The 20,154-nt window shown below is 35.2% G+C and overlaps 1 protein-coding gene across 8 annotated transcripts in view; it reads right to left on the reverse strand.

Moving 5' to 3' along the window:
* LOC131946324 (fibulin-1) overlaps window positions 1–7,176 on the reverse strand; it is a 78,212-nt gene extending 71,036 nt beyond the window's left edge. For 6 of the 8 annotated variants that reach the window (XR_009387697.1, XR_009387696.1, XR_009387695.1 and 3 more), the window contains exons 1-2: window positions 6,783–7,175; window positions 384–553 (exon numbers count right to left, since the gene is read on the reverse strand). Coding sequence is in view for 1 of the 8 variants with exons in the window: in XM_059307018.1 (XP_059163001.1) it covers window positions 384–441 (58 nt within the window). In the remaining 7 variants the exon portion in view is untranslated. Of the gene's footprint in view, window positions 1–383; window positions 554–6,782 lie in introns of all 8 variants that reach the window. The other 2 variants (XR_009387694.1, XM_059307018.1) reach the window with 2 other exon arrangements.
* Window positions 7,177–20,154: the final 12,978 nt, after the last annotated feature.

Here is a 20,154-nt window from a genome sequence, read left to right on the forward strand (position 1 = left end):
TGCACATTTTATTAGGCGTTCACTTAGTGTGCAATTCTTTTTTTTACGAGATTCTATTCTATTATAAAACGTTTAAGTTATTAAAAATGGATTACAAATATTGTCTATATCCTGAGTTGCCATCCTTCGTAGTTTTATGTTAGAATATTCGAGAAAGTTTAGGGGAGATCACTCCCGGTTTATTTATGGATGACCCCCGAAACCCACAGTTATCCAAGGGATGACGGGTAGTCTAGTATGTATATAAAACCTAAATCGAATATTCCAAAAACATGTATAAATTAAATCTGAGATAGGGGAAAAAATTAACAATTGATAATATCAAATACGGGGACAATATTTTTTTAAATGAAGAGAAGGACAACAGGAAGAATTATTCTTACCACAAGCTGTGCAAAACGTTGCACATAAAATAAAAGCCAAGCGTATGTAGGCAGACATATTGGCTCAGTTTTGGTTAACGTTTTTGTCGCCAGATGTGTGAATCACTCTTGGTTGATTTTGTTTTTGTCGCCAGATGTGTGAATCACTCTTGGTTGACCAACTTCTAACACTGCAAAAAAAAAACAAAAAAAAAAAACAACTAAGTAACTATAATTAACTACAATGATATGTAATTAGCTAATATTAACTACAATTAACTACTATTAACTGTAATTAGCTAATATTAACTACAATTAATTACTATTAACTGTAATTAACTACTATAGCCTGTAATTGGCTACTAAACCGAAAGTAAAAAGTTTGGGTCCGGGACGAAAGCCCGAAGTCGCCTTTAGGTGCAACTCACGGGTACCTGACTCACGTTTTAACGGGTACCTCACTCATGTTTTAACGGGTACCTGACTCACGTTTTAACGGGTACCTCACTCACGTTTTAACGGGTACCTGACTCACGTTTTAATGGGTAACTCACTCACGTTTTAACGGGTACCTAATTCACATTTTAACGGGTACCTGACTCACGTTTTAACGGGTACCTCACTCACGTTTGGGTATTGATGAGAAAAGATGATGATGAAATATACCTACACGTGAACGTTTGGAAATCCGATATTTAGACGAATTAAGCTAGGCTGTAACTAATCAAATAAAACTGCTATTTCTATCGAACGACTAAATACAGTCCCATGATTGTTCTACCAAACACTATACGATTTTGGAATACTTTGGGAATTTCTTTGATCTCCTTATTTTTTTTTACATTTTTGTGAAAATAAACGTGTAAAAAATAGATCTAGAATTTTGTGATAAACTGCTGAATTTTTACTTTCTCATGTAGGCCTACTGAGTATACAGAAAATATTGTGATCATGCTGAAAAATTAAATTGTAATTGTGCAAGAAATCTAAATGGAGAATTTAGACAAGCTTTAGTGTTAACATCCTTCCTTAGGGGTCATCCATAAATGACGTCACGCTTTTTTTGACGATTTTGACCTCCCCCCCTCCCCTCCGTCACACGTCGTCACAAAAAGCCAGACCCCCCCCCCCCTAAAATGACGTCACTGTCGTCACACCTCAACCTACAACCCCCCTCAAAATTGCAGTTGAATTTTTTAAAAACATCGATATTTTTCCAAAATCTTGTCTAAACTATTACAATTTATTAAAACAGTTATCTAAAACGCGAAATAACGTCTAAAATTCGTTTTCTAACATTGCTTTTTTATAATGCAAAAATGTGACGTCGCAACATCTGACCCCCCCCCCTCCCCCTCATCACACATCGTCACAAAATTACGGACCCCCCCTCCCCCCTACGAGTGTGACGTCATTTATGGATGACCCCTTAGGGATCCGGAAGTACTTAGTTCTGCAGTTTTGTCCGTGTATGTGTGTCTGTAAACACGATAACTGAAATACCGCTTCTGTTATGTCGATGAAATTTCACATATAAGTATTATATTAAAAAAAAGTTATGCTTCAACTTTTGAGCAATTTCTGGTAACCAGAAGTGGAACTCACTCAAGTTCCGGCTTTTAGTGGTCCCAGTGTTTCTTCCAGACTTTTTTCTCCGGGGGGGGGGGGGGGCGGACACTGGTAAAAGTATATATTTTCTATATAAATTCCATTTCGTTCAGGGGCGGCGGTAGACTTTCTTCGGGGGGCGGCGGTAGAGATGCCTGGAAGAAACTCTGAGTGGTCCCCAAATTTACTGCTTAATAGGTAGGAAAAGTTTATGTAATCATAATAATTTAATTTTTTTTTTTAATATGGCAAGCGATAAAATAATGGCTACATTTAAAAAAAAAAATAACACCCGTTTGGGAACCATCGATTACACTAATTTTCATGTTTTTGTATTGAACATAAGCCGTTGAAGATAAATTTGAATTATTGTATCAAATTAAATATTTAATAAAACCGCCCTCAACCCCACCTTGAACTGAACTGAAGTGGCCAGGGAGAGTAAAACGATGAAAACCATAACATTTGTTATCCATGATAAATCTTAAAAGATTCGTTCCATTTTTGTAAAATAAATTTGATTAAATCGTTAGAGTGTTTTTTTTTTTTTGTTTTTTTTTTTAAATCTAGTATAAAGTTAAGATTTAACCACCGTGGGTCTTACCACGGTTGCACTGACCGGACAGTTATTAGATAAGCCTAGGAGGTAATCAAAATAAACAAAATGGCGAACAGTGGAATATTTTCAGTTCGACTCAGGCTTTAAAAAATCGTTTGTATCCCTTTTCATTACAGTTGGCATATTTTTTTATGACTGTTATGATCAGATTATTAAGATCTAACATTCTTATTAATTGTTACCTATTTTTTTTTAAAAATATGTTTTTAAAGCAAGTTTCGTAATTTTTGTTAGGCTTATTCTACACCAGTCTACGCACGGCTTTTTAATAAGTTTAATTATTTATTAAATATAAAAATACTAGATCTAGATCTATTCTAATTTATATAAACTCAATACTAATACTAACTAGATCTAGATCTTATAGACCAGAGCAGTGGTTCCCAACTTTTTCGAGTGTCGACCCCCTTTTATAAAAAGTAAGTGACCCGCGACCCCCATAGAATTAAAAAGCCGAAATTAGTATGGAAAGTAATAAGCACTAAAATAAGATTTTCTAGTAGACTTTCAATATGAACTACTCTTGATAACTGTTTTAATAGCATGAGTTAAATTGCATACTATTCACTAAACCTTCGTGGTTAAGTTTTTAATTTCTAAATTTTTTTTGTTAACGCCAACCTATGTCATTATAATTATCTTAATTTTGTTTTTAATCGAAGAATAGTGTTGAAAATACATTCTCGAAAAGTCAATCAATTTTACGTTTGGGTATGAATGGCGAATACTACACCAAAATTGTGTCTGCAGTTTTTCATCTTACTCGGAATCATTCTGCAAATCAAAGAACTCATCTTGTAATTCATCGGGAATGCTGGCAACATCAAGGGAAGAAGAGAATGGGTAATGCGTAAATGCAGATTCTTCTTTTTTTCAGCTCAGAGAAATAGCGATGCAGTTCGTTTTCAAGAGATTCAAGATGTCCAGAAATCGCTTCTTTCAAATTTTAATTATCTCACAGTCAGATTCATCTACCACATCGCAGAGTTTCTCAAATTTACAATATTTCCAAGATTTATTTTCTTTACCGATTTTGCAGCTTTGATAAAAATGCCCCGAGATTATCATGGAAAGTTATAATATTCGTTCATTTTCCCTGAATCTTCAGGTTAAGCTTATCTTGATGTTCAAACACATCTGCTAGGTATGATACTCTCTCCAACCACTCTATGTCGTTTTAAGTATACCAAAAAGTCTTGTTTCCTTTGCACTTCCAAGAACAATTTGATTTCAGATTTCAATTCAAAAACACAATTTACAACATTTCGTTTGACAGCCAGCGTACTGTAGTGTAGAAGAGCAGAACCTCATGATCTATATTAATGTTTTTGCTCAGTTCTTTGAAGGCTCCAGATTTTATATAATTTACGACTTATACTAGCAATGGACTCTTGATGTCGATTGGTTAGGGCAGTGGTTAGGGAGCTAAATCTTTTCTGTTTTCTGAAAGCCCGATTTTGAGCTAAACATAGATGGCGCACCATCCGTACAAACCCCCAAAGCCGTTCTAACCCATTTTAATCACCCCGTTTTAAAATAAACCGGTAGTGATCTCCCCTAAACTTTCTCGAATATTCTTATATAAAACAACAGGGGATGGGAACTCGGGCTATAGACATGATTTTTAATCCATTTTAAATACTTAAAGTTTTTAAAATAGAATAAAATCTCGTAGACAAAAGAATTGCACGCCAAATAAAAAAGTGCATAATAGTGCGCAATATTATTAGTACTCTAAAAATTTACATTAGTTTTTTGAGAAATCGGAAGTAGCGTAAATTACTACTTCCGGTCAATGGAAATTACTCAAAATTTAACAGAAGGTAGAGAATTAGATCTTTTACTTACATGTGAAATTTCATTTATCTATCTGAAATAGTATTCAAGTTATAGGCTTTTGAAAAATTCAAAGTAGAAAAAGTACCACTTCCGGTTATCGGAAATCGCTCAAAAGTTGATACGGATCTACGATTTTGATAAAATACTTATATATGAAATTTCATCAACCTAGCTGTAACGGTACTCAAGTTATCGTGTTTACACACGGACAGACAGACAGACATACAGACATACGGACAGAATTGCAAAGCCCAGGTTTTCAGACTGGATTACGCATAAAACCTCTTAATTTTGATAAATCTGGATTGATAATTTTTGCCCGATTAAAATAAGTCCTCTATACTTCGGATGTGATGAAGGACTGAGGTGTAATACGGTGAAAACTGTTAAAATTTCAAGTGATTTTTGTGCACGATTACAATACTTTCTCTATACTTCGTATATACGAGAAAGTAAAAACGCATTTATTTTCTCGATGCTATCTCCACAAAATAGCAACTCTTCTTTGCTATCATCCGCATGAATATAGACACAGACCAGCAACTGCCAACACGAATTCACGTCTGTTGATTTATCAACTTGAAAAGCAAACAATGGTGAAAGCTTAATTTCAATAAAAATGTGTTATTTAACATTTACGTACATGCAGCGTTTGATGAGATTTTCTCCTATTGTTTTTTTTTTTTTTTTTTTTTTTTTTTGCTTGGCATTTTCTATCGCGACTTCATTTGATGCTTGCACTAATGCTGGTGAAAACTTCTTGTTCGATCAAGTCTCTGGCGTTTGCAACTAGCTTCTTACCGACGAAAGAACTCCATATATTTTTTGTGTGTTCCGAATGACTCGTCTCAAATGACGTTTTAGTTTTGAAGATTTCATAGATGCGTGACTGAGAACAACTTTGTACTGTGCGCTTTGTTTCTTCTCTATTACATTTCCAGTGATGTTAATGTAGCCGAATTTCAAAAATTCTTCTAAATATTTATGTTTTGTTTCAAATTACTAAGGTTTAATATACCAGTTGGCGACCCCCCAGAAAGACCTTCGCGACCCGGGGGTCGCGAACCCCAGGTTGGGAACCCGTGGACTAGAGAATCAAATAATTAGCTAAGTAACTAATATAGAACGCTCCGGGATAGCCCAAGGCACCAAGTTGCACCCTGCTGGGCGCCGGCGAACTACTGGTTCAATTTAGTTAACGGGAATATTCTTAACATCTTCCCAAAGTTTCATGGCGACCGGATGAAAGGTGTAAAAATGTATAAAAGACAGACATACATACATACACACAGACATACATTGCTTTATATATATAGATTAACGGATTTTTTGTTTGTTTTGTTTCTGATGATAATTTTGGATATCATCATGGTTTGTATTTCCTTTTATAAACATCAATCGATTAGTCAGAGTTCAGGGAGAGGGGGTATTTCGCGACCATTCACTTTCACAGGACAATTACCTGCCCTTTCTTAGTCCGTGGTCGTCTCTCAGGCCAAAAAAACCACACAAAATCAATCATCCGTGAAAACCAGATCAACGTTGTAAAATCACTTGAGATTTCTTACCAAATTAAGAAATTGTATAAAATAAAAAAATTAATGTCTTAATTAGAATTAAAATAGATATCCTTGCATTGTCATTAAAGAAGGAGGCTTCTGGAAAGTTTGTACGAAATCATTGCATTTGAAGTGGGTCAAACTTGAGTTAAAATATTTGCCACAAGCACAAAAACGGACGTTGTAAGCTAAGTTATAGATTGTAATAAGTGTAGCAATTTTTTTAAATAGAGGGCTTTTAGTTATTTTCACAAATCACAAAAAAATGTTACAAATGAAAAATGCACTAAAAGTTTTAAAAAATTTAGTTTGGTGTAACCTTACTAAAGTTATATGCTGGTATGACTAAAAAATAAAAGCCTAGAATTTTTAAAAATATATCTTCCTTTATTATTGAAGAGTAATTTAAATTAAATTTTAATGACTAATTGTCTATCTAATTATACTATAAAAAATTGTTTTGTTATCCAAGATCTGCCTCTGTGACAAATTTCAGCTCAATCGGACAATGGGAAGTGGGTTAAATAAATATTCCAATATTTTACACACACACACACAAACACGCACACACATACACACAATCAGTGAGTCAAATAAAAGCCTTTAAAAACTTGAATAATTGTAAAAGTATCCACAGCATGTTAGAAAAGTGACATAATTTTAAAAGCTTCCACAATCAACATGTAAGAAGATGATTGACAAAATGGTAAAAATATTTGCAACTTACATGTTAGATAATTACAAAAGTATTTACAAATCACATGTATGATAATTGTAAAAGTATTCATAGCTTACATGTAAGAAATTCCACGTTGTCTCACGCAAGATCTACCTTCACGTATCGTCTTTCTTAAATGGCGTGTATTCAAAAGACGTCTGCTACAGACTGAGTTCCCATACTGGCTGACCTGTAGTCCAATGTGACACGAGCTTTGTGCGAAGCATTTGACCGTGACAACTCTCCTGCAAACATCTCCCGTAGAACTGGGTCACTGTGCACGTTTATTCAGCGTCTAGAAAACGCGACTTTTGAAAAGTTGATATCCATAGTCTGTTGCGCCTCTCTAAATGCCGAATGCAACGCTTTGCACACTACACATTGACATAGAGTCTTCAATTATTCTAATATAAACTAGATCACATTTGAAGCAGTTTTTTTTCTTAATTCCCCCCCCCCCCCCCACATGAAATCTCCCCTACAACTGTATGGTTTAAAACATCTGAAATGCGTTGTTAGCGAGACCTTGACAAGTTGCCAGCTGGCCAGTTTGTTTAGATAAGAGGATGTAGCGAGATAATATGATATGAGCTAATCTAGGGGCGTACACAAACACCGAGCTAGCCAGTGCCCGACATTCACTGGAATTCTCTTGCTTTGGTAGAAATAAATAGGGTAGAAATAAATAGAGAATAACCTAAATTCAGAATCTGCTTCAAACTATAAACGGACGCTCACGAGTTACATTCCCATTTGCTGTTGAATGAGAAACGATTCCAGTAAAATACTAAAAATTGTTCCATATAATACCACAACAAAAAATATTCTCTGCAATGTATTAGAACATTAAATCTAAATTACCATAGTGAATGTATCTAAACTATTATATAACAAGTCTAGGGCCCAAAAAGATCATAAAGTTCTATGCATCTTCCAAGGGGGGGGGGGGTGTAGACTACCAAAGAAAGAGATGTTTAATGTCCAGTCGCTCACCAATGAAAAATAAGATCTTGAACTTTACTTTAGTGTAAGATGTTTTGTTTATTCCTGGCCAGGCGCTGTTGAATTTATTATGGGTGATCAACCGATTGTATGAAAAACGAGGTAATTAAAAAGTCTAGTGACAATTTTAGCGCAATTTCCTTATGTTATCTAAAAATAGCTCTGTCGTAGCGTAATCAAGAGCAGGGTTGGTAAACCATTGGTTAGTTATTAAAACGTTTTTTATTAATTTTTGTTTTCAGTATTTTACATGCTTTAGTTACAATAGAGTTACATGACTAAAAACCATTGCGCGCCTAGCTACTGAACGTGATGACGCAGCCATTGAACGTGATGGCGCAGCTATTGAACGTGATGACGCGTGTGGTCTGGTTGGATAAACATGCCTACTAATTCGGTCCAAATTTTAATCAATTCAAATTTTTTTTGTGACCGAACGAAAGGATATTTTTGAAAACTTTCTTCGGCAATATTGTTCTAAATTATAGCAGGAATCGATTGGTACATGTTTCAAGTCGCTAAGTGGTCTGGTTGCCGAGATATGGGCAAAAAACTGCATTTTTTGGGGAGTTTTTTTGGCTTTTCCGGGAAATCCATGAAAGAAACCCGGAATTTCTTTGGCCCACTATCATCCTGGTAACTTGCTTAACATAATTGCTTTGGAACTAGTCCTCGATATTGCTTCGTTGAGGAGGAAATACGACTTAAAGCTGCGGACACACATCCATCCATCCATTCATTCCCAGAAAAGACGAGTTAATAAACGCAATTCTCCAGAATGGAAATTGCGCTAAAAAAAAGTCAAAATTAGTAAAGTAATTAATCAGCACTAAAATAATATGTTATCGTAGACTTTCAATATGAATTAATATTGATAACTGTTTTAATACGATGGGTGAAATTACATGCTATTAATAACTAGCCTCAACATTCGCGTTTACGTTTTTTTAAAGCCAACCGCATTTCATTCTGAACATTTAATTTAATTCTTTGATTTGTTTTTAAATGGAGAAGTGATAAAAATCTATTCTCGCAAAGATATGTAGACACAAACGGAACTAAAACTCAAAAGGCAATCAATTTCACTTTTGGATATGAATGGTGCAGACTACACTAAAATTATGCGAGCAATTTTTCATTTAGCACGGTACGTGACGCGAAATCGTTCCGCAAATTTAAGAATTCATCTTGTAATTCCTCGGGAATGCTGGCAACATCAAGTGAGGCAGAAAATAGTTTAGGCCTAGGTTTCAATCCAGATTCTTCTTTTTGCAGCTCAGGGAAATTACGCCGCAGTTCGTATTCAAGAGATTCAAGATGCCCAGAAATATCCTATTTAAATTTTTAATTTATCTCACAATCAGATTCATCTACCACACTGCAGAGTTTCTCAAACATGGCAATATTTCCAAGATTTAATTTTTTTCCTCCAGTTTTGAAGCTTTGATACATAGGCCTATGCCCCAAGTTTATCATGAAAAAAGAATATTCGCTCATATTCCTTGAAGCTTCTGGTTAAGCTTACGTTGATTTTCGAATATATCTGTTAGGTATGATACTCTCTCTAACTACTCTTTGTCATTAAAGTTTGTTTCCCTTGCACTTCCAAGAAAAACTTGATTTCATCTTTAAGTTAAAAAACGCGATTCACAATTGATATCATCTGAATGAATATTTTTCACAAAGACAAGCAACTGCGAACACGAACTCACGTCTGTTGATTCATCATCTTGAAATGAAAACAATAGTGAAAGATTTATTACTTTCTCGTATATACGAAGTATAGAGAAAGTCTTGTAATCGTGAAAAAAAAAAATCGAGATTTTTACAAATCTCGACGTTTCACACCTCACTGATACGGAAAAACATAATTTTGCAATCTTGTCCGTATGTCTGTATGTCTGTCTGTGTGTCTGTCTGTGTGTCTGTCTGTCCGTGTGTAAACACGATAACTTGAGTACCGTTACAGCTAGGTTGATGACATTTCATATATAAGTATTTTATCAAAATCGTAGATCCGTATCAACTTTTGAGCGATTTCCGATAACCGGAAGTGGTACTTTTCCTACTTTGAATTTTTCAAAAGCCTATAACTTGAGTACTATTTCAGATAGGTAAATGAAATTTCATATGTAAGTAAAAGATCTAATTCTCTACCTTCTATTCCGTTGACTGGAAGTAGTACTTTACGCTACTTCCGATTTCTCAAAAAACTAATGTAAATTTTAAAAGTAATAATAATATTGCGCACCATTATGCGCTTTTTTATTTGGCGTTCACTTGGTGTGCAATTAATTTGTCTACGAGATTTTATTCTATTTTTAAAACTTTAAGTATTTAAAATGGATTAAAAATCATGCCCGAGTTCCCATCCCCTGTTATTTTATATAAGAATATTCGAGAAAGTTTAGGGGAGATCACTCCCGGTTTATTTTTTATTCAAAATGTGTTCTTGAGCATCTACAGACCTGTCTGCTATAATCGCTGAATAGTATTATTAGACAGAGATATTTGTTGCATCTTTACTGCACTGGAATGCCAAGAACTAATGTCACCATCTTCAACATGCAGGGTTTGATGATATTTTCTCCTATTGTGTGAGTTTTCTTTTTGCTTGAAAATTTCTAATGCGACTTGATATGATGCTTGCACTAATGCTGTACTTCCTTGATAAAAAACTTCCTGTTCGATCAAATCTCTGGAATTTGCAATTAGCTTCATGCCGACGAAAGAACTCTATATCTTTTTTGTATGTTCCGAATGACTAGTTTTGAAAGTTGCATAGACTCATGACTGAGAACAACTTTGCACAGTACGCATTGTTGCTTTTCTTCTTTATTACATGTCTAGTGATGTTAGTAAAGTCGAATTTCAGATATTCTTCTTCACGATTTTTTTTTCATTGCAAGGATTTAATCTGCCAGTTGGCGACAACCCCCCCCCCCCCCTTTGACAGTTTGGGAACCCATGCTTTAGAGCAGGGGTTCCCAACCTTTTTTTACCCTAGAGCACATTCTAAAATATCGGTAGGGTGGCGGGCACCACCTATTTTAAATCGACAAACTCCTTCCAGAGGGACAAAACTTTCGATTTGCACCCCCCCCCCTCAAATTTTCGATTTGCACCCCCCCCCCCCTCAAACTTTCGATTTCCATCCCTTTCAACCTTTCAATAAAGTTTATGAAAAAAATTCTTTCTCTGTCGAATAGTGAGAGGCAGGCACATACGAATCGTTCGGCGGGCGCCATGGCGCCCGCGGGCACGGGGTTGGGAAACCCTGCTTTAGAGTGTACGTTTGTAGAAGATGCAAGCTTATTTGGTCAGAACGTGTGCCTGCACACTTTTGCATCTTGAAAAGTAATGTTAAGAGCTGAACTATAGCTGTTATCTCGCGAATTGAAATATATAGGCCTAGTTTTGTACATAGTAATATAAAATGATCATTATATTCAATACTGATCAAGCTTATTCAAATTGCAGTTTTGAGGGGGCTGATGACACTGTGTGACGTTTTTTTAGGGTCGGGTGTCCAGATATGGGTAGGAAGGGTACAAACGTTTCTATAAGCGTGACGTCGTTTATGGACAAGCACTTAAATCCGATAAACGGCTTACTATCAACAATTTTCAATCTGGTATCTATCTTTTTGGTATTCAATATAGTCATCGATAAATTAAATTACTAGATTGAAACTTATTAAGATTTGGTCATCAAAATTGACCAGGTCAATGAACGAAAACGGAGAAAGATTTGCTGACTTGTGTGCCACAAATAATTTAATGATTGGAGGTAGTCTCTTTCATCACAAAAGGATACATAAAGCTACTTGGGTATCACCCGACCTATCTGCAGAAAACCAGATAGACAATATATGTATCATAAAAAAGTTCAGGAGATCACTTCAAGATGTACGCGTCAAGAGAGGAGCTGATGTTGCTTCAGACCATCATCTACTTTTTGCTAAAGTAAAACTCAAACTCAAGAAAAACATGATGGAAAACAAAAGGAAATACAGATACAACACAGGCCTGCTTAAGGACCCCTCTAAACTCAATGAATTTAAACTTCATATGTCCAATAGTTTTCAGGTACTACAAGAACTAATAGAAGAAGAGGCTATAGAGGAAACAAGGAAAAAACTAATGCATATTAACATCAACATCAAAAGACAAGCGAAGGAATGGATATCAGCAGATACCATGAAAATTATTGAAGAGAGAAAAAGAAAGAAGGCAACATTAAACAACAGCCGCACACGGGCTACTAAATTAAAAGCACTGGAAGAATACACAGAAACAAACAAAAATGTCAAGAAACACATAAAGAAAGACAAACAGAGTTATTTGGAACTGCTGGCAAGAGAAGCGGAAGAAGCACTGTACCATGATAATATTAGGGACGTGTACAATACAATTAAGAAGATATCTGGGAAGTTCAGTAAGCCAGAGAGGCCAGTGAAGACCAAAGAATGAAAGATAGTACCTGATGCGGATTGACAGAGGAAGAGATGGGCAGAACATTTTGAAGAACTACTGAATAGACCAACACCAAAGTGCACGCAAGACATACCATCAGCTGAAAGTGACCTCCCTATAGACTGCAACACACCTTCAAAAGAAGAGATACATAAAGCTATAAAGCAGCTGAAAAATTGGAAGGCTCCAGGAATAGATGGTATACCGGCAGAAGCACTGACAGCAGATATAGAAACTAGCACCACACTACTACACACATTCTTCAAGAAAATCTGGGAAGATGAACAAATACCAGAGGAGTGGAAGGAGAGACTAATCATAAAGCTTCCAAAGAAAGGCGATCTTAGTGCATGCTCTAACTATAGAGGGATAACACTTTTGTCCATCCCAGGCAAAGTCTTCAACAGAATATTATTTAACAGAATGAAGGAAGCGATAGATCCCCAGCTTCGAGATCAACGGGCGGGCTTTAGGAAGGAAAGGTCATGCATAGACCTAATTGCTACCCTGGGCATCATCATTGAACAGACCCAAGAGTGGAACTCATCTCTCTATATAAATTTCATAGATTATGAGAAGGCCTTTAATAGCCTGGATAGGCAGTCAATGTGGAAATTGTTGAGACACTACGGGGTGCCACAGAAAATAGTGAACATTATTATGTCTTCATATGAAGGTCTCAAATGTAGAGTAGGGCATGGCCAACAGACTTCGGAGGCCTTCCCATTCCTGTTCCTTCTGGTCATAGACTGGATTATGAAGATGTCAACAGAGAAAACGCGAAACTGTTTACAGTGGACACTGTGGAGCCAGCTGGATGACCTGGACTTTGCTGACGACCTGGCCTTCTTTCTCACACACAACAGCAAATGCAGGATAAAACCAACAGGGTTGCTAATTTTTCTACATGCCGGGGCCTGAACATCCACAGAGGGAAAAGTAAAGTTCTCAAAGTCAATGCATCAAACAGCAACCCTATAACGCTGGCAGAAGAAGCCCTAGAAGAAGTGGATAGATTCACCTACCTTGGAAGTATTGTTGATAAGCAGGGTGGGACAGAAGCAGACATAAAAATAAGGACGGGCAAGGCAAGAGCAGTCTTCAACCAACTAAAAAATGCTTGGGGTTCTGGAGATTTAAACCTTGGAATAAAAATCCGGATCTTCAACACACTAGTAAAACCTGTTTTACTCTATGGAGTTGAGTCATGGAGAATAACTGCTATAAATAAGAAGAAAATACAATCATTTATAAACGCATGCCTCAGAAAGATCCTGCGAATTCGCTGGCCTAAAACCATCAGAAATGATGTTCTATGGCAACGGACAAATCAACTGCCAGTTGAAGTAGAGATCCTCCAGAGAAAATGGAAATGGATTGGCCACACATTCAGGAAGCCTGTATCCAGCATAACAAGACAGGCCTCACCTGGAATCCACAAGGCAGGAGGAAGAGAGGCAGACCTAGAAAGACTAGGAGACATGACCTGGAAGAAGACACCAAGAAGATTGGATTCACCTGGGGACAGTTGGAGAGACTAGCCCTGGACAGAGACGTCTGGAAGCTCTTGTCAGCGGCCTATGACCCAGTAGTGACATCAGGCAAACATGACATGACATGATCAACAATTTTCATTCTGTTATCTATCTTTTTGGTATTCAATATAGTCATCTATAAATTAAATTACTAGATTGAAACTTATTAAGATTTGGTCATCAAAATTGACCATGTCCAAGTCATGCAGCTGACTAGGTCCAAGTCAACACACCTTTTCAAAGTCATCAAAATAACCTGGTCAAAATCAACAAATTGACCAGGTCCAAGTCAATAAATTGACCAGGTCCAGTCATCAACTAGACTAGGTCTAAGTCAATAAATTGACCGGATCCAAGTCAATAAATTGACCAGGTCCAAGTCAATAAATTGACCAGGCCCAAGTCATCAAATTGGCATGATCTAAGTCATCCCACAGACCAGATTCTTTAAAACAAAATTTAAAACTTATGCACTGAATTCGAGGTATATAGTTGTTTTTAAATTTGGACTTATTTTTGATGATAATTACCGTATGTCGCGAAAACGCGACATCAGACACTTATGGACCAAACAGTAATTTAATTTTTTTTAGTCCGGGTCACTTTACTATTTTTACTGTCACGTGTTTCTCTAAATATCCACGCACAAACTATAGAATATCATAAACTGAACATACGGTCATGCAAGGAGATGTAGTCAAACTTGCAAAATTCATGAAAACTATACTTTATTAGCTCAGGCATAGAGTTACATAACTCTGCTGCACCTGCTCACTGACTAACTCTTATGAATGGTTATTTTGAAGCTTTGCTGTCGTGGTTCTACTACACTACAGTAACACACTACATATGAAAGGACTTCCATCAATGTGTAGAGCCTTAGTTGTCCCCTGTTACGTCATTTTCGTGAACTCTTATTCAAGGTCAACTAATAAAGACGCATATTTCTCATTCGACCTATATTTGCTGGTATGGGCACTCAGTGCTGAAACAGTGGATACTGTGTGTTGAAGCCATGTGTACTGAGTGCTGAAGTTGTGGGTACTCACTGTTGAAGCTGTGGGTACTCAGTGTTACTGCAGTCGTTTCTTCGTGTCACTGCTGTGGGTACTCAGCGCTAGAGCTGGTGGTAATCGATAACGTTGCTGTGAGTACTCAGCCTTAGCAATGAGTACTCAGTATCGCTGCTGTGAGTGCTTAGTGCTCAAACTGTGGTTGCTCAGTGTCACTGATGTTGGTACTTAGTGCTGAAGATGTGGGTACTCAATAACACTGCTGTCGGTACTAAATGCCAGTATAAGGCCACTAATATGGGTATTCAATACCACTGTAAAGGTATGTTTGTCAGTACTCACCCTTACTGTATTTATTACGAGGTATAGGTCTATGCTCAGTGTTATTATTGTCAAGGTCACTGTGAAGACCTTTCTTTGGTGGTATCCAGGATAGTGGTCCACCACCTCACTACCTGTTGTCTATTTTTTTTATGTTCTCCTAATATGTTACAATACTATTTCAAAGCTAAATTCGTTATATTGTACCCAGCAACATGATCACATTATTTCAGCATCGCTCTCTCTCCATATGCCAATGTCAATGAAACAGATGAACTCTACTTCACCTACCACATGGACTGTAACATTCTAAAGTGCACTTTTATATATAGGCGAACACTATATTGTAAATCCTTTACTTATTTATAATCATACTTGAATGAATGACACCTTGGCGATGCATCGTATTTCGTTATACCTGCTTGGCACCCAAGTTCCATTGCCGGATGTCGCGAAAAGGCGACAAACCGTAATTAGCAGATAACTTCCAAAATTATTCTCATATGTGATTTATACTGTTTATATACATAAAAGAGTGAATAATAAAGCTCGTATTTTTTGTAGCAAAAACGGACCACCTATTTAGTAATAATAATCAATGTAAGTAGGCTGATTTCACGAAGTCAAAACAATTACGATGCGCGTGAGTCAAGAGAGTGTGACGTCATAAACTTCGACTTGACAACGTGACCGTTGGTACCGATACAACCGTCTGGATGTATCCGATACACAACGACCAGCAGCAGTAGCATAAATGTACCTATGCGCAAATGCTATGCGCTAAATAGGTATGTCGAGAAAACGCGACTGTCGGCGTTAAGGGGATATATCAACCATCATTGTAACCTAGTATTTTGTCATCTTAAACTTTGATTAAATACTAAAATAGCCCAACATATTTCACAGATTCAAGCTAAGTAACAACCATAACTTTGGTATACCACAACTAGTAGTGATTCTCATGTTTATGATGAGAAATCTAACCTTGATTTGGCATTGATAGAAACCCCATTCCTCTGCCATTTTAATCTGACAATTGAAATAAATAAGCACTGTATAGGCCTAAAATGTAAAATACATGCATTTTTCTTTCAATTCAAGCAACCATTGGCGGAACTAGAAAAAAAAGGCTCCCCCGCAAAAAATGTTTTGGGCCCACCTATATGTATATATATGTATATATATATATATATATATATATATATATATATATATCCTAATATATAATGGACCATGTGCGCACTTCTCTCCCTCTCTCTGTCCGCAAAATATTTTCGCCGGACATCACATCAGAAACTGCAGCGATATATGAAGAACTTTATACGGACTTTTGTTGAAAATAATATGTTAGATGTTTTAAATGTATAACCACAATTTTATTTAAAGAAGCAAAATAAAAAATAAAGGCGTATTCGAATGCAGAAAAACAGTTTTAATTATGCAACCGGAAAAGTGTTTAAACTTGGGACAAGAACGCATTTAACAATGACGTCGCTTTTTGTTTACAATAAAAAAAAAAAGAGCACGAAACTGAAGACGTCATCTTCCGAGTTTAGAATAAAAAGAAGTGAACTATTTCATTCAAATATTATTTAGATCTACGTACGCTATAACATTTATACAATACAATTTTGCTCGGGCTAAACTTAAAAAAAAATTTCTATTAGGATTCTAAATCTAGATATTACGTGGTTTTTAAAAAAAGTTTATTTAATTTATATTATTAGTTTTTGAATACATTCATTTTTTATAGCTTTAGGGTTCTTTAGTATGCCTTATTTAAATAATAATTAAGAGAATACATTGCTTTTTAACTTACATAGTACAAAACTATTTAAATGAGCTTTATGGGCACCCTTATTTTAAAGAAGGGCAGTAAGTCATGGAAGTAGTGTGAACGTTTGCCTATTTTTCAAACTACAGCTCTTGTAGATTATATATTTTTCTACGCAACAGTGTGTGTAAGTTACTGTAGAACAATCACTGCTATAGTCGACCTGTTTGTTTTTTACAAAACCACTATCAAGGTGCGCGAAAAATACTATTTATGAAAAGAAAATTTATTGTTTTTTTTTGGTCGGAATTGGGCCTCTAAATGTCGTGCCCCCCCCCCCCCCCCCCCCCGCATTGCAGGGTCTGGCGGTACTGTAGTTCCGCCCCTGGTAGCAAAGCAACTCATTCTACAGCTCTGTTCAAAACTTTTCATATCCAAGTGAAACATGAGGAGCATGGAAATCCTAATATATGTTATCCTGTAATAAACTGACCTAATTTAATTTTGAACTATTTTTAATTGCACCATAATCAGCAATGCAAAAAATCTGCAGAGAACCTGAAAGTTTAACAGTTAAGAATGTATTTGATTCCCAACACTTATTTCATTTTTAATTATATTTTTAAGGTCATATTTTAGAACCCCAATTCTAGGAGCCCTCATACTAGAAGCATAAATAACATTAGTTTGTGATTAGCAAAAACAAAAGCACCCTAGGAAATCAGATTTTTATTTTTTTATATACATAGTATGAAATATCTAAATAAAATTATGCTGTTGATATTGAATTTTAAGAAATGAACAAAATAAAAAAAAAGGTAGAATAATATATTTTGAAATCACATTTACTATTAAAACAAAACAGCTCAATCTTATTAGGTATTACAATTATTTGTAGAAATCAACTCTAACAAAAGTTAACTCAAGTTTAGATGAAAAAAAAAAATAAGAAAAAAAATCATTTTTTAAGATGACTAGAGTACATACAATTGAGCCAGATAATAAAATCATAAAATACACTAACAATTCAAAACTGCTTAAACATTTAGGAAACTATTTACACTACTTAGTAATAACCAAATATAAGGTATACAATTAATATTTATTTTTATTGCTCACTAAAGCATAATCCTAATATATAATGGCCCATGTGCGCACCTCTCTCTCTCTCTCTCTGTCTGTCCGCAAAATATTTTCGCCAGATATTAGGATTCTAGATCTAGATATTCTAGATCTAGATATTCTAGATCATCTCGATCTAGATATTCTAGATCATCTAGATCTAGAGATTCTAGATCATCTAGATCTAGATGATCTAGATCTACGGAAAAACTAGACTTACACAGATGTAGACCCTACCTAGATCTAGAATCCATTCAAATAATACATTTCTATACTAAAGTATTTCAGGCCTTAATTACTTTATTGAAATCTTTGTTTATCTATGCAATTTGCTAATCTCTATAATATATAAAGCAAAGTTGTCGGGTGCCAGACAGGGCACTTCCCGGTGCCGCAGGCGCTTCAAATTTGGCAGGATCTTGCCTTGGGGCGACAGAACACAGGGGCCGGTTGGCCAAAAAGTCTACGATGAGTGGGTCAAAACTGACCTCGACTGACCGGCGCTTTATATGAGCTATAAATCGAAAAAAAATGTCCACGTAGGAACATCTTCATAACTCCTGAAGTCGTAGACCGACCCTCAGGCAAATTAATTAAGCATTCAAATTCTCAATGTTTTCGAAAGCCTAAGCGAAGCTGGGCAGCATGCCTAGTACATCATAAAACCTAACTTTGCTCTAGAATTTCACAACACAAACATCAACGGATCCCAGATGCTTAGATAACTGCTGGGGAACTCTACTGCTGCAGGGCCACCCCTCAAAATTATTATTTCATATATATATATATATATATATATATATATATATATATATATATAGCAAGTCATTTCATGCCATATCACATATCACAGTGTGAACTAATGGGAGTAATGAAATATTACAAAATTTCTGATAAATAACACAATTTAAAAAAATATTTTTGGGAAAATTTAATTTTTTTAAACAAGGAGTGTAAAATTTGCCATAGTTGAGGATCTATGTTGAAGGTACAAGAAACTTTAAAAATTAGATAATGGAGCATACTGAGCCCCAGGAAATAGATCTAGATCTAGCTCCTATTTTCCCTAGAGCATGATTTCGATATTTTAATCAAATACCTGCAGGGTCACAAGTCACACAGCTTCTACCATAAAATTAAAACAAAATGTCTTTATAATCCCCCATACCCCAGTTAACCCTAATTAACTATTCAAACATTGGCTCATATTTTGAATGAATTAATAGAAGCAAAAATTGCACTAAATTAAACAACATATACATTTAATACTGAGATAATGTATCACTGACTAGAAATATTTAATTTAATACTATTTTTAAGGTGTTTTACATTTATGATATCCACATACAAACTTAGGTTTTGACCATCCACTCCCTTTCTGTAACATGGATGCTTAGAAATACAATGGTTCTTTTAAAAATTACTTCCAATAAACTTAATTAATAATAAGTATTGTACAGAATATAGAATATTGATATTTTTAGAGCTCACATGTATCAATAAAAATTCCTTTCATCAGCAGGCTCCTCCTTTTGTGGAGATCATAAAAATTTAACCCTCTAAAGGTAAAAATACTACAAGCAATAACATGTAACAAATAAACAGTTATATTTATATACAATCAACATACATCTAACTTCCAAAAATTAAATGTGGGTTAGTCATTTAAGTTTACCAGAAAAGAGAGGAATCTAATTTTTACCAGAAACTAGGTGGATTTAAATTTATCAGAAAAAAGATGAATTTAATTTTACCAGAAACTAGATGGATTTTAGTTTACAAGAAAAGTGAAGGATTTAGTTTTACCAAAAAGTAATTGGATATAAGTTTACCATAGAAGAGAAGGATTTAATTTTACCAGAAAAAAAAAATTATTTTACCAAAAAGTAAATAAATTTAATTTTACCAGAAACTAGATTGTATTAATTTTATCAGAAACTAAATGGAATTAATTTTATTAAAAATTAAATTGATTTTAGTTTACCAGCAAAAGAGAATTTCTTAAAATTTTGCCAGAAGCTAAATAGAATTAATTTTACCAAAAAAAAAAAGGATTTAAGTTAAGTATTTTAAGTTTACAAAAAAAAAAAAAAAAAGAATCTTTAAAAATTTTACCAGAAACTAGATGGATTTTAGTTTACAAGAAAAGTGAAGGATTTTATTTTACCAAAAAGTAAATGAATTTAAGTTTACTAGCAAATTGGGGG

Source organism: Physella acuta, unplaced genomic scaffold (assembly GCF_028476545.2).
Source record: "Physella acuta isolate Inbredline_101_S28 unplaced genomic scaffold, ASM2847654v3 ptg000552l, whole genome shotgun sequence".
Lineage (NCBI taxonomy): Eukaryota > Metazoa > Mollusca > Gastropoda > Physidae > Physella > Physella acuta.